The following is a 13,571-nucleotide window of genomic DNA, read 5'->3' as shown; positions in this document are numbered from 1 at the left end:
GTTTGCAATCATTCTTTCTCATACGATTTCAATGAATACAATAATTCCTACAATAGAAATTGTAGATCCAATTCTTGATACTAGTTACAGCTAAGTCCTTGCCACACCATGTCACCACCACACTGCTGAAGACTTGTTATGTGTGTGGTGTATCATTCATATCTTTTGCGGGCAATGGGTGTTGGCTACTGTCTGGGCTACCATGCATCTGCTGCTGAAGGGCTTCCATAAGGCTTACAATGCACTCATCCACAATCATACTGCAGACTTGTGAGCTAATGGATGACAATGGCATCATCGTACAAGACCTAGCAAGCGACTGTGGTTCGACTGGAAATTCAGATGCTGTCAAATCACCATCTAATTGATGCCTCATTATCATTGTCAGACACCTAAGATGATGATGAGAACTGAATTTCTACGATGTAGCAGTCCATAACATGTAGTCAGCCGCATATACTTGGCAATGTTAGAGATTGGTTAGGTATTTCTAGAGGTGTCCTTCTGTCTTTACCTTTCCTTTGCTTAAATTTGCACATGCCTGTATTATTAACAATGTTTTACTGACCTCTCTCCTGATTCTTCAAATTCTTGCAAAATTTGTTGTTGCAGCGTTAGAAGATGTTGATCCCCTGTATTGCTTCATGATTAAGTTGTAGTGCTGTTTGTGTGCCACCGTTTTCTTCTTCTCCCCCATTACTAGACGGTATCCAGGCTGCATCATCAATATTATACTCGGAAGCACTTCTGTTTTCTTCTCCACCATCACCCAAAATTATTGACACAACAACCGAAAAATGTGTATCTTCTTATATTTCTTCACAGCAAGGTTGCAGTTTCCTTATTTAATTAGCTCGTTGTTTTTTTCTGTCAGACCATAAATTGTTTCTGGTTCTCCACTGGTGATTATGGTATGTAATATATCATTCAGTAATTCGTCATCTGGCATCTGAATGAAAGATACATCCTCCTCTAAATTTGTATCATCGCAGCTGTTTCCACTTGCTCTAATACCTTCATTATGTGCGCTCTTGTTCTCTGAACGCAGGCCACTTTCAGAATATTTTTATGTCTTGGCTTCCATACCACGCATTTCTAAAGTCCCTAATGTGCTACACACTTGACTGACTGACTGTTAAGCAATGTCAACAACTGCCAGATTTAGATCTGGCGGAATTGCAGTATCGGTTGCTGGTGTCTCACCTCAATTCAGAGAGCAAGGCGCCACAGTATTTCTGGTACATTTGTGGTGATTAACATGCAATAGTTCTGTTGGTTAAGATAGTTACCGTCAGCGTGCATATGACGTTTTTAGTGGGCGTGTACGATTCTCGTCCAAAGTGATGGTAGATATGACAGTGAAGGTTCAAATAAGTAGTAATGGAAAAATCAAGACCTAGGCTGTTGAAACTTTTAGCAACCGACGCACAATGTTCAGTGATTTATGGCAATGTGATTTAGACTCAGAAACATTACTTACGATAATTTGCCTTGCAAGGAACGATGTGACACGTCCTGCCATATACGAGATAACGATACCTGTATCATGGCACTAGTACGTGACTCTAAAAAGTCGTCAGATATGCCTGAGGTAAAATGTATGTCAACATATTCATAATAATTGTTTGATTGCAAACGTGTTCACAGATTTACCGGAAAAGTTGTCTGTACTCCGCAAAACTGCACTGAATATTTTCCTTGTATGTTTCGTAGGTATCTTGCGCGATATGCTGTCGACATCATAGACCATAGATTGTTATATATGGTCTATGGTCGATAGTGTCAGCATTTTGATTAAATATTTGAAAGAACATCTTTGACATTTTATGGGACTGCGATCGCAAAGTGCAAATAATCATGTTAACAGTGAAGTGCGTGTTGGTTGGAGGCATGAGAGATTCCAAAGTAGTTTGTTGTTACGTGCTCGAAGCTATAATCTAATAAACATGCTCAGCATTTCGGACGTTAGTAGGATAGTAGTACGTTACGGGAGAACAAAGGTGCATTTTAGGGGGCTGAAGACTATGCTTCTAAATACGAAGTGTAGTTGTGACATGTTTCGATGTTTTGGAAATACTATAAACAACGTTGACAATAGTGCTTCAAGCATAAATACAAAAGGCGCTTCTGATGTATATACACCGTTTTATAAATTTCAGTATGTTCTTGCTGCAAGAAATCTATCCAGACTGAAGTGGTATCAAACATTTTGTACCGCGCTGAGTATTCCAACAGCGCTGTGTTTGGAAGTAGCTGGTTTGGTGCCAACTGATACAGTGAAAGCGGTTTTTATTTTAGGTTCGTCACTGGTTATTTTATGCAGATTGAATCTTAACCTCGTTACTTAATAGTATCTAAACAACTTTCAAAGAAAATTATGTTAAAACGGCTCCTATTCATCTGAGAAACATCACTTGTAAGCTGCATGAAGATCCATTATACGCATTAAGATCCTCAGAAGCCGTATCTTTTAATGTCTTTCCTTCCCGGAATAACATAAGATAGTCTAGAAATCATAATTTTCAAAATAGTCGGAAGGGTATAGCACTAGCCTAATTAATTTCAAGTATTCGATACTACAGTTAGCAGCAATTGTGCTCTCTGCTGGTGACTCTTCTTAATCAAGCCATACACAACTTCAGCAACAAAAGGAGCAGTAAATGAGTTATTCAAAAGTGTTGTTGGATATTGGATAATTGCCCATCAGCTAACGCTGAAAAAATATGTTTCATTAAATTGAGCGCTAGTATGTGATATTGGAACCATTCCCCTGTAGTTGTGAAACAGACTTGTCTGAAGTATATGTTTGGTAGGAATATGGTAATTGTTAATTTGCATATCCAACAAATGTCGCATAAAGGTTGTGGTGACAGACTGACCTGTAGCGTGGCCTCACAGCAAGTGATGTGACGTTTGGCATTTCCAGAGTGATGTGTGGCTGATGAGCAGCCGCTCAACCATGAAATCCAAGTTTTCTCGCCTTTCACCTAACTGTCATAATACGTACAGTGGATCCTGAAGCAGATTGGAATTCCTGTGTGATGGCCTATTACACATTACGACCCTCTTCAACCTTCGGTGGTCTCTGTCAGTCAGCAGATGAGGTTGGTCTGTGCGCATTTGTGCTGTGTATGTCCCTTCACATTTCCACTTTGCTATCACATCGGAAACAGTGGACCTAGGGATGTTTAGGAGTGTGGATATCTCACGTACAATGTATGACACAAGTGACATCCAATCACCTGACCATGTTCGAAGTCCGTGAGTTCTGCGGAGCACCCCATTCTGCTCTTTCACGATGCCCAAGGACAGCAGAGGTTGCTGATATGGAGTACCTGGCAGCAGGTGGCAGCACATTGCACTCATAACGTATGTTTTTTTTTTTTTTTTTTTTTTTTTTGGGGGGGGGGGGGGTCTGGATACTTTTGATCACATAGTGTATCATTAACAACAATATTGGACAGGATAAAGGACACTTCACATAGGTGACTATTTAAAACATAAAGCTTACTAACAACAGCATAACAATATATTTACTCTTTTATGAAGTTAGTTGTGAAGAATCTGGCATTATTTGAAAATAACAGTAGAATTCATAAATATAATACAAATATAAGTATAGCAAGAAAAAGAGCCTCTGCTGTCCACATCTTGATCTTATTCATGCATAGAATGAAGTAAAGTATAACATAGAAAAAGAAATTGACCACATACCTTGTGAAGACCAGGATTTTCATGTTCCTCATTGTGTCATATTCTTGGTCCATCAACTAATTGTTTCAGGATTAAATTGTAACAGAATCTCTAGCCCAGCCTGAGGCCTAGGTTACATTGAAAGGTGACAATTTAGTTGAGAGTTGGCAAAGGCGTGTCAAATATGTCTGTTAAGCCATAAACTGTTAAGGTAGTAGCAATATACATCTCTATCAGGAGATAGTGCTTCATGGAGCTTATAAAAGTGGATGTATAGCACTGACAGCAATTTTGCAGTTATATAAACATTTGACCATGATAATTCATTCATTATTCTGTGATTGCGAAGCTGCTTAGTGAGGCTTGTTGCAGTATTATGAAATGGATAGATTGCTATTCACTGTAAAGATGCCATGTTAAGTTACAGATGGCACAACTAAAAGTTTGCTAACACATTGAGCTTTCAGCCAAAGCTTTTTTCAGAAAAGGAAACACGCACACATTCATACAAGCAAGCACACCTCATGCAAATATTACCGTTTTCTCCGGACGCTCTAAATTACATATTAATCTTTTTTTTTAGATTGTGTTTTAGCATGTCATCAGCTGGAACAGAAGCTGCTTGGGATGAACTTGCAGATTGCTTTTAGAGGAAATGGAATTTCCAAATTGTAGTGAAGCTATTGAGGGCATCACTCATTGTTCAGGATACAGTGGAAGTCCTTATTTTAATTACAAAGCTCATCCTGACATTGCTGATTTACCTATTGCAGTGTGGGATGAAGGGAAAATTTTGAGACAGTGGAATATTTTTTTTTAAAAAAAAGAATAAAAAAAAGGAAAGTGTCAGCAGTATACTTTCCAAAACAATTTCCGGCTACAAAAAATAAGAATTCATTATTTTCTGTTGGCTGATAACTAACATCTTTCTGTTACCATAGAACATAATGACTCAGTTCACCGTGTGTATGAAAAACAGTTCAAATAAAATGAATAGGCCTATACAGGTATAGACAGAGCTCATTGCACTGTGGAAAATGCTTTAGATTTATTGACAACTGATTTTAAGGGAAAAGTGGAATTAACAGTTGAAAATGTTCTGTTATGTGTACTTTCATGATTTTGTTCAAAAGCAGCTAACATCTATGAATATGTATGCTCCATACGGGTTACAGCGTACCGAGTGGTCTAGTTCAGAAGAGGTAGTTGCAGGCTCAAAGAGAAAGACAAGCTCTGATACAAATCTTGTGCATTTGCCAGGTATTCCAAAAAAATCAGCAACATGTGTTAAAGAAGCCTGAGAGGAATGTTTGGAATATATTGAGAGAAAGACGATCAGAGCCCTGACAGAACAAATATAAGTAAAACTGGTCTCATAAAAATGTAAATATGTCACTAAAAGTAATAAAATGATACTTCATGTCCTCATAGAGTAATGAAAATAAATGACATAACACCTTACAGCTATGAGTCATGTTCATGCAAAGCAGAGGGGTTTATTAACTATACCAGTGTACAATGTTTTAAGAATAAGTTTAAAGAGGTAGTACAAGATGAAGTATATATGGAAAGATATGCTAATGTGAATGTCAATATATTTTGTATTGTCAGTATTTGAAACAGCTTTCCTAAAAAAAATTATTCAGAAAGTTCATTAAAAAAAAGTCAGCGATAGATAACTAAAAGCGTCTAAATATTATGTCCGAGGAAAAGAGAGATTTATGTAAAGGCCGGAACAAGCCAAGAGCCGACACCACTTGAATTCTACAAGAAAAACTGTAATATTTTAAGGTCCAGTTACATTAATGAGGCCACCACTGATGTTTAATGTCAGTGTGCAATAGCCACTCACAGATGGCAGGTAGCAGCATGAACGTGGAGGGTATATAAAGTGTGTTGGGGAGATGTGGAAGACTGCCCTCACCGTAATGCAGAACTGGAGTGATGTATCTGATGTCCAAAAGGATGTGATTATTGGCTCGCTGGTTAAAGGTGGAATAATTTCCGGGTCAAATGTGGCATAATTTCCCAAAAGCATAAGCTTTTTCATGTGTTGCCTTGGTTAAAATATACTGTTCAGGGCAAACCAAACCTGGCACCGAGACCACTGTGGTGCTCCATGGGCCATAGATGATGGGTGAATGATGGCTGCAGAGATGTGAATAGGCGAATAGATGTGTAACTGTTGAGCAGTTGACTGTACTTGAGAATAGCCTCACATTTAAGGAGAAAAAAAATTCTAATTGGATTCCTCAAGAGTTGCCCAACTTTGAGTGCTGTTTATACATTCTTTCACAGCCATAATGATAAAATATTATCAGTTGCAATTTTTTGTGGTCTTTCCAAGGCATTGGATTGCATAGATCATGTTACTCTCTTGGAAAAACATACGTTTTATGGAACTGATGGCTTTACAAAAAATTGGTTTGACTCATACTTAATAAATAGAATGTAAAAAGCTGTGCATAACAGTTCTAACAATGTTGGAAAAAGGGAGACTTTTAGTGACTAGGGAGAAATCACAAAGGGTTCGATTTTGGGTTACTGTTATGTATGTGAAAGACCTTCCACTTCCATTTATCAAACAGAATTAGTACTTTTTGCATATGATACTAGTGTTATAATAAATCTATTTAGAAACAGAACACCAGGTGATAAGGTTTATGACATTTTTCAAAGAATTGAGAGTTTTTCTGAAAATGGAAACACTAAATTTTGAGAAAACATTCTGTATTCAATTCTGCACAATAAAATCATGGTACCAATTAATGTAGTACATAAACAGGAGTCAGTAAATTGAATAGAATGTTCCAAATTATTGCTTGTATGTACTGATGAAGACCCGTATTACTGAGCTGCTCAAACAGTTAAGGTCATCTACTTTTGCTGTTCATATAATTGCTGGTCTTGCAAACACGTGAACCTCATTTTTTTTTTTTTTTTTTTTTTTTTTTTTTTTTTTTTTTTTTTGTGTGCATGTTCTACTATGTATTTTCTTAGGGAATAATTTTCAGGGTGGTAGCTCATCAATGAGGAAGAAAGTTCTGACCGCACAGAAATAAGCAGTAAGAATATTATGTGGTGGTTACCCACCGTTATCCTGTAGGTGCTTAAAGGAGTTATGCATTTCAACTGTACCTTCAGAAGAGTAGTGATATCCATATCTACAACACTAGAGAAAAAAAAAACCTTTACCACACATTAAAGCTGTCAGTGGCTTTGAAAGTTCACTACGCAGCAACATTTTTTTTTTTAAATATAATTTTCCCAATAAAATAAAATGTCTGTTAGGTAGCAAAGCAAGTTTTAAAGCTAACCTGAAATTATTTCTACTGGACCATTTCTACGAGGTGTGTGAGAAAAGTAATCAGACTGGCAACATGGAGAGAGATCTGGCAATGCTGTGTTGTTCTACTTGTGTAGACTGGTGTGCTTGTTCCTTCCAGGTCCTTGGGCTGAGTTTCAGGTTCATATGGACATCATGTGGTTTTTTAAAGTGCCATCGGTGAAGATGTGTTTTTAGAAAATGGAACAGTGGAATTTAGAGCAACGTTGTGCCACCAAGTTTTGTGTTAAACTTCAAGTATGACCTATGTAAAGGTGAAGCAGGCCTATGAAGAACATTTCTTATTGATAGCACAAGTGTTTCACTGGGAATGCCAAGAATGTGTTGAATATGAACCTTACCCAGGGAGACATTGAATTAAGTGAGACTGGACATTGCAGACAAGTGGATGCTGCCTGCTGCAGTGCCTCATATCACATAGCCATTTCTATCATGGAATTTTTTACCTCAAAATGCAATCCTATTGGTCCACAGTCCCCCTATTCACCTGATCTGAGTCTTAGTGACTTTTTTTTCTGTGTGACCAACCTACCAGTTGAGACCTTTCGGCACTGCTACCAAGACTGGGAATGATGACTCCACTGGCGTATTGCTGCCAAAGAGAACTATTTTGAAGGGGACAGTATTGTTGTTAGGGAAAAAACTTTGGTGGATAAAAAATAAGTCTCATTACTTTTCTCTTTCACCTCATACACCATAGCCAAATTTTTATTTAAAAACTAGCAACTTGCAGAAGAAAAAAGAAGTCCATTAATGTTAAACCTAGACCTGTACACACAGCCTATAAAGTGACTAGTTCCACATCGTTTTAATAAAAGAAAATCATTCAGATGATGTATGGAACATGTAACTAACTCATGGGTCATTTCTTCCATGCTTGTTTTTGGCACAGTGTCTGTCATCGGTGGCAGCTTCTTGTCTTTCAAAAGTGGCAATGCAAAAAAGGTGAACCACTTGGATTTGTATATTATTTCTACTCTGCTTCCACATTTCCTGCTCAGGGATTTATCATATTCGGGAAGTATAAATGGAGACTTCTTAACTTTAATTTGAGCTAAGGCAAGCTCATACTTAGTGCTCAATTTCTTTAAGACATCAAATCTCCAATTTTAGTTCAAATAATGCTTTCTTTTTGTCTGCAATCTTCTATAAATTTCAGAATACAACAACACATTTGTGCATCAGCTGATCCATAGTGCCTATTGTCAGCCTTCTGGAATTCAATGTCTGATCTGCTAAGTAGGGATAAATAATAATAATAATAATACAAAGGTTGTCGATTCAACTAAATGTTGAGGGATTACAATTACCAACAACTTAAATTGGAGCCATCACACAGGAAATTGTGAGAAAAAGGCAAGTCAAAGACTGTTTATTGGCAGAACACTGCACTGATCAGTGCAACAGATCTACTAAAGAGACTGCCTCCACTATGCTTGTCTGTGCTCTGCTAAAGTATTGACAGAAGACATCAACAAAGATCAGAGAAGGGCCATTTTGTATTATCACAAAATAGGGGAGAGTGAGTCTTGGATATGGTACAAAATCTTAGGTGGTAAGTTAAAAAACAAGGTATTTTTCATTGTGGTGAGACCTTTTCACAAAATTTCAATCACCATTTTCTTGTGCTGGATGTAAAAATATTTTGGTGGGTCACATCTACAAATGGACAGCTGACTGTTGTAATAAAATGTGAGAAATCAGAGCTCACATGGAAAGGTCTCAGTGTTAATTCACCCTGCCCCCCCCCCCCCCCCCCCCCTGCCACTCCAGGGAGTTGGAGTTAGTGTGAAAGTGGTTCTGTGAACCCTTTGTCAAACAGTTGGATGTGAATTGCAAAGTAGTGATACAGATGCAGAAACAGCACAAGAGATTCCCACCAAATATGAAAAGCAGTGCACTTTGACATACACACTCCATTTTCAGCACAGCTCACTCGTGTACAAGAGTTTTTTAATTTTTTGTTTAACAAAAGTGGAACACAAGTGTATAATTTTTCGACATAGTCTCCTTGTCACTCAACTCACTTGTTCCAGTGTGTAGGAAGTACGTGGATTCACTAGGGAGGGCAGTTTTGGTCATGTGCTTATCCACTCGTACACTACCTGCTGCACCTCTTCATCGGAATGAGATTTATTTCCTCCTGTTGCCCCTATGAGTGGTCCAAACGTGTGATAGTCACTTGGTGTGAGATCTGGTGAGTATCAAGGTGCAGGTCATTGATGGTTGCAAGTGTCGCACAGGCAGTAAGAGACCAAGCATTGCCATGTTGCAAAATGACACCTGTAGTCAGAGGCCCATGTTGCTTTGATCTTATTGTGTACTGAAACTTATTAGAATATGATGTACTGGTGACTGTTTCCCCTAGTTGTGTAGCATTCAAAGACAACACCTCATTTATCCCAAAATAGATTCAGCAAAACCTTCATTACAGGTGGCTGCATCTGGAAGTTCTTGGCTTTTCTTGATGAGCAATGGGGCCATTCCTTCCTTGCTCTGTTTCTGGTTGGTGCTAGTGTACCCAGGTTTCATCTTCTGGAATGATTCTCATGTAGAAGCCATCACCTTCTCCTTGAAAGCTCCACAGAAGTTCTCCACGACATCAGCGCATTGGTCTTTCAGTTCTGGAGCGAGCTGTTGAAGACACCCACCTTGCAGACACTTATATGAAACCTGGGCACTTCGTGAATGATGCGAGGTGCTATGCTGTGCCTTGACGAATATTCAGATTTGTGGCATTTTAATCCATCATCACTCGGCGGTTTTCCATCACCATGGCATCAACTGCTGCAGTAGACTGGTGTCATAGCACGGAATGCCTGATGTGGTCACTGAGCATCTATCACAGAAGTCAGGCCATTTCTGAACTTTCAACATCACTCACACACTTGCTGCAGTGATAGACACGCATCATCATATTTGGCCTTCATTGCTTCAGAAACATATGACAGAATGCTGTTCTTCCTTGGAGAATGTCACAAGCAGGGCAGCCATTCTGAACTGGTATTGCGGCTGCTTTGTGCTTATCTGCAGTACGCTGCCCCGTGTAGGGCATTACTTACATCATTGGTAACAGTACAGCTGATAGAAAAATGTCAATTTTTAATTACAGTTTTAAGGTTATACTTGACTCACCCATGTATTTCCACTTGTGCTGTTAGGAGTGTGGAGCAAGAGAGCAAAGTTGAAGGGAAAATGCAGTGTGTTGCATCTTTATAATGATTAACAAACATTTCAGAATTTAAGTGTCATGACAGTATAAGAACAATGCAATGTAAGTATGAATATTTGTCATTGGTAAAACTTAGAAGTGGATTATACAAATAACTGTAATTGCTAAAGGAACTAATTAACATTCCAAATATGAGAGATACATGCCATTGTGAAAAGTGCGTAGGAAGATATGCAAAAGTCAAAAGCATCATCCGCTTATTTTATATTAAAACATTCGTGAGGCACAACACTCCAAATATTGTGATTTCTCATTCCCTTCAGAGTCTGTTTTACATTAATGGCGATTTTTGCAGCAACTTCTAAGCAATTTTACTTTTATCAAATTGTGCTCAGCAATTTCATTTCAATAAATAATTTTTTTCCCCATAAACTAGTTTATTTTTACTGTTTTTGCAGGTGCAATGGGGACACTTGCTCTGCACACAATTGGTGTACTTGGCACTAATGTAGTAGGAGCATTGTACCTCAATTCATCTGAGAGCCTTGTAAAGATTTCTTATCTGGATTTCTATGGTCGCCGTATTGATACCATCTGTGGTAAAGAAGATATAATGTTGTTGTCTGAGTTAGCAGATGAACCAAGTGACGTGTATATTCACCTCAGGCGTTACTCCACTTCACAGAAACTTAAGCTGACTTTAAGATTTGGAAAAATTTTACACATGGATAAATTTGTATCAGTCTTTGGTCAAATAAAGTAATGTTTTATTAGCTACAAATGTATTTACAGACTTATAGTGTCAATGTAAATTTCAATTGATGTTGCAGCACGGAAAGCAATTACCAAAAAGTACAATTTCCCCCCCCCCCTCTCTCTTCCATCTATCCCCATCGGTAATGTGCGTATGCTCTGTTAGCTTCACAGAGTTTATGTAGTTCTTGCTTCCTTCTAACAACTTTTCCCTGTAACAAAAAACACAGACTGTAATGAATCTTCATGACACTAAAACATTTTTATCATGGGTACAAGAAATATCACTGCCACAATGAAATCTTTAGATTTGGAACTTTAATTGAAGCAAATGCAATGTGCTCACTCCTTGATTAGCTAATGGTGATCACAATGTAATCCAAAATAATATGTTTCTGCATTTCACACATTATTATTCACAATTCAGTTGCACAGTATCCAGTTTCTTTCTTCCTGAATGGATTCTGTGTAGTAAGAAAGCTCAGTAATGAAATGTATCAGCAGCTGCTATTGTTCTCATCTGACTTTAATACATAATTGTTATTTCTAACTGTCAGTAAAAAGAAGTGTCAATGTACAGCAACTCAAAAGGATGCTTGGAAAGCCTGTATACCATGGTTTAACAATGTGTTACTATATAGACTCTCATTTTTGCATTTGCCATAAACCACATAGCACTTAAGATATTTAGGCAGCATGTTATAGCAACAATATACAGACGAAGCAAGACAGAAATATAAAATATGCATTTGAATATGAAAACAGTGGTAACATCACCTTTCTAGGCTTGAACATAGTAAAGAAAACAATATACACACCTTCAAATGGTCAAACAACAGACACCTCCTTTCGCTATCCTCCAACACACAAATATGCTTCACACAGAGAACTAGTTGAAAGAGCCAGTAACATATCACTGAATAAGTATACAAAGCGTGACAAACTCAGCATAATCAAACAAATAGTTTCATTAAATGGCTATGACACACTTATTGACAACCTCATACAGAAAAGAAAAAATAATAAATAAACTGCTACAACAAAAATAGAAAGAAAAAAAAAATCCCACTCTCCTATCAGATAGCATATATTTTCAGATTGTTTGAGTCTCAGTCCAGCACACAGTTTTAATCTGCCAGGAAGTTTCATATCAGCGCACACTCTGCTGCAGAGTGAAAGTCTCATTCTGTAAACATCCCCCAGGCTGTGGCTAAGCCATGTGTCCGCAATATCCTTTCTTTCAGGAGTGCTAGTTCTGCAAGGTTCGCAGGAGAGCTTCTGTTAAGTCTGGAAGGTAGGAGACGAGGTACAGGCAGAAGTAAAGCTGTGAGGACGGGGCGTGAGTCGTGCTTGGGTAGCTCAGTTGGTAGAGCATTTGCCCGCGAAAGGCAAAGGTCCCGAGTTCGAGTCTCGGTCCGGCACACAGTTTTAATCTGCCAGGAAGTTTCATATCAGTGCACACTCCGCTGCAGAGTGAAAATCTCATTCAAGAATAGTCCTATCACACTTCCATGGGGCACTCGTGGCAATAATCTTGTCCTGTTGGCCTATTTGAGCCTCAGAAACATTTTACAATACTGGCTCACATTAACTGTTGCAAACCATGGTAGCAAGATGATCAGCAGAGGACCTGCTTCATTGAAAAAGAAATTGAGCATTACTTTTCTGGCCTTAGGGATGGAGTGGCCTTGTTTTAGATGATCAGATCCAGGTTGTTGCTACTCCATGCTCGTGTGTTTGGAAGGAGAGTTGAAGTGGTGACACATTTCATCATGCCACAATCTGAGCAATGAAATCCGTTATTTCCTTTGTGTATCTCAACATATGGGTCAAGCAAACACCCATTCTCACTGCTTTCTGATTCACTGAAAGCCATAATGAAGCTTCTCATGTTTACAGAATGCACAGTTCCTTTGATGACACCACCAGAATACAGTGCACCATCCAAGACACTTATCTTCATACACCTCTTTCATCCTCTGGTAAATTTATGAAACATGCTTCCTTTCTGTGCAAATACATTGGCTGACCACTCTTTGTGTTGATCGGGAAGAATCAATAATGCAACAAACTGTAGAAATCTCTCTTCAAAAATAAGGGAACTGCTGTGAAGCTGTTAACTATGCTTGTGCAACTGTAATACCACATCATCTCTTGGCAAACACATCAGGATTACACACAATACCTCTACAGTGAAGGTTTCCTTTCCAATTGGGGATACCTTTTATATCTTTCTTCCTTAAATTAAGTCACTTTGATACTAGTCGACTTCTTTTGGCCGGGAATGCCTTCTTTGCCCTTGGATCTGCTTTTCATGTCATCCTTGTTTTGTTTGTTGTCTGTTATTTTGCTTCCATGCTAGCAGAATTCCTTAACTTGTAGTCCTTAACTTTTTAATTACCTTCCACTCCAAGACATTAAAAAGAGATTTGCATGTAAGGCAAAAACTCAAGAACAATTCTTCACTTGGAAACTTCTATTAAAGTATTGCAAATGACAGAGGCCAGATCTACTATATACATTAGTAGAATTTACAGAGAGGAGCAACATGATTATCTTAACACATTCTTTCAGAATAAATTAAACAGAAGTTGCGGCTGATTAAGG

At 38.2% G+C, this 13,571-nt stretch overlaps 2 protein-coding genes and 1 non-coding gene across 3 annotated transcripts in view; 2 read left to right on the top strand and 1 right to left on the bottom strand.

Annotated features, from left to right (window-relative positions):
- The first annotated feature begins 1,804 nt into the window (after window positions 1-1,804).
- LOC126334790 (transmembrane protein 186-like) lies at window positions 1,805-10,996 on the top strand. The gene is made up of 2 exons (XM_049997414.1): window positions 1,805-2,298; window positions 10,670-10,996. The coding sequence occupies exons 1-2, from the start codon at window positions 1,827-1,829 to the stop codon at window positions 10,972-10,974; spliced, it is 777 nt and encodes a 258-aa protein (XP_049853371.1). The 5' UTR covers window positions 1,805-1,826; the 3' UTR covers window positions 10,975-10,996.
- LOC126334792 (28S ribosomal protein S7, mitochondrial) overlaps window positions 10,955-13,571 on the bottom strand; it is a 72,208-nt gene continuing 69,591 nt past the window's right edge. Inside the window, exon 6 of the mRNA XM_049997418.1 lies at window positions 10,955-11,176. Coding sequence (XP_049853375.1) covers window positions 11,096-11,176 — 81 coding nt within the window. The 3' untranslated portion in view covers window positions 10,955-11,095. The remainder of the gene's footprint in view (window positions 11,177-13,571) is intronic.
- Window positions 12,312-12,386, top strand: Trnas-cga (transfer RNA serine (anticodon CGA)). The gene has a single exon. It is a non-coding gene; the product is annotated as a tRNA-Ser (tRNA).

The sequence above is a fragment of the Schistocerca gregaria genome, chromosome 2 (genome assembly GCF_023897955.1).
Source record: "Schistocerca gregaria isolate iqSchGreg1 chromosome 2, iqSchGreg1.2, whole genome shotgun sequence".
In the NCBI taxonomy this organism is placed as follows: Eukaryota; Metazoa; Arthropoda; class Insecta; order Orthoptera; family Acrididae; genus Schistocerca; species Schistocerca gregaria.
The sequence above is the reverse complement of the archived record's forward strand: the minus strand, read 5'-3'. Positions and strand labels throughout refer to the sequence as shown.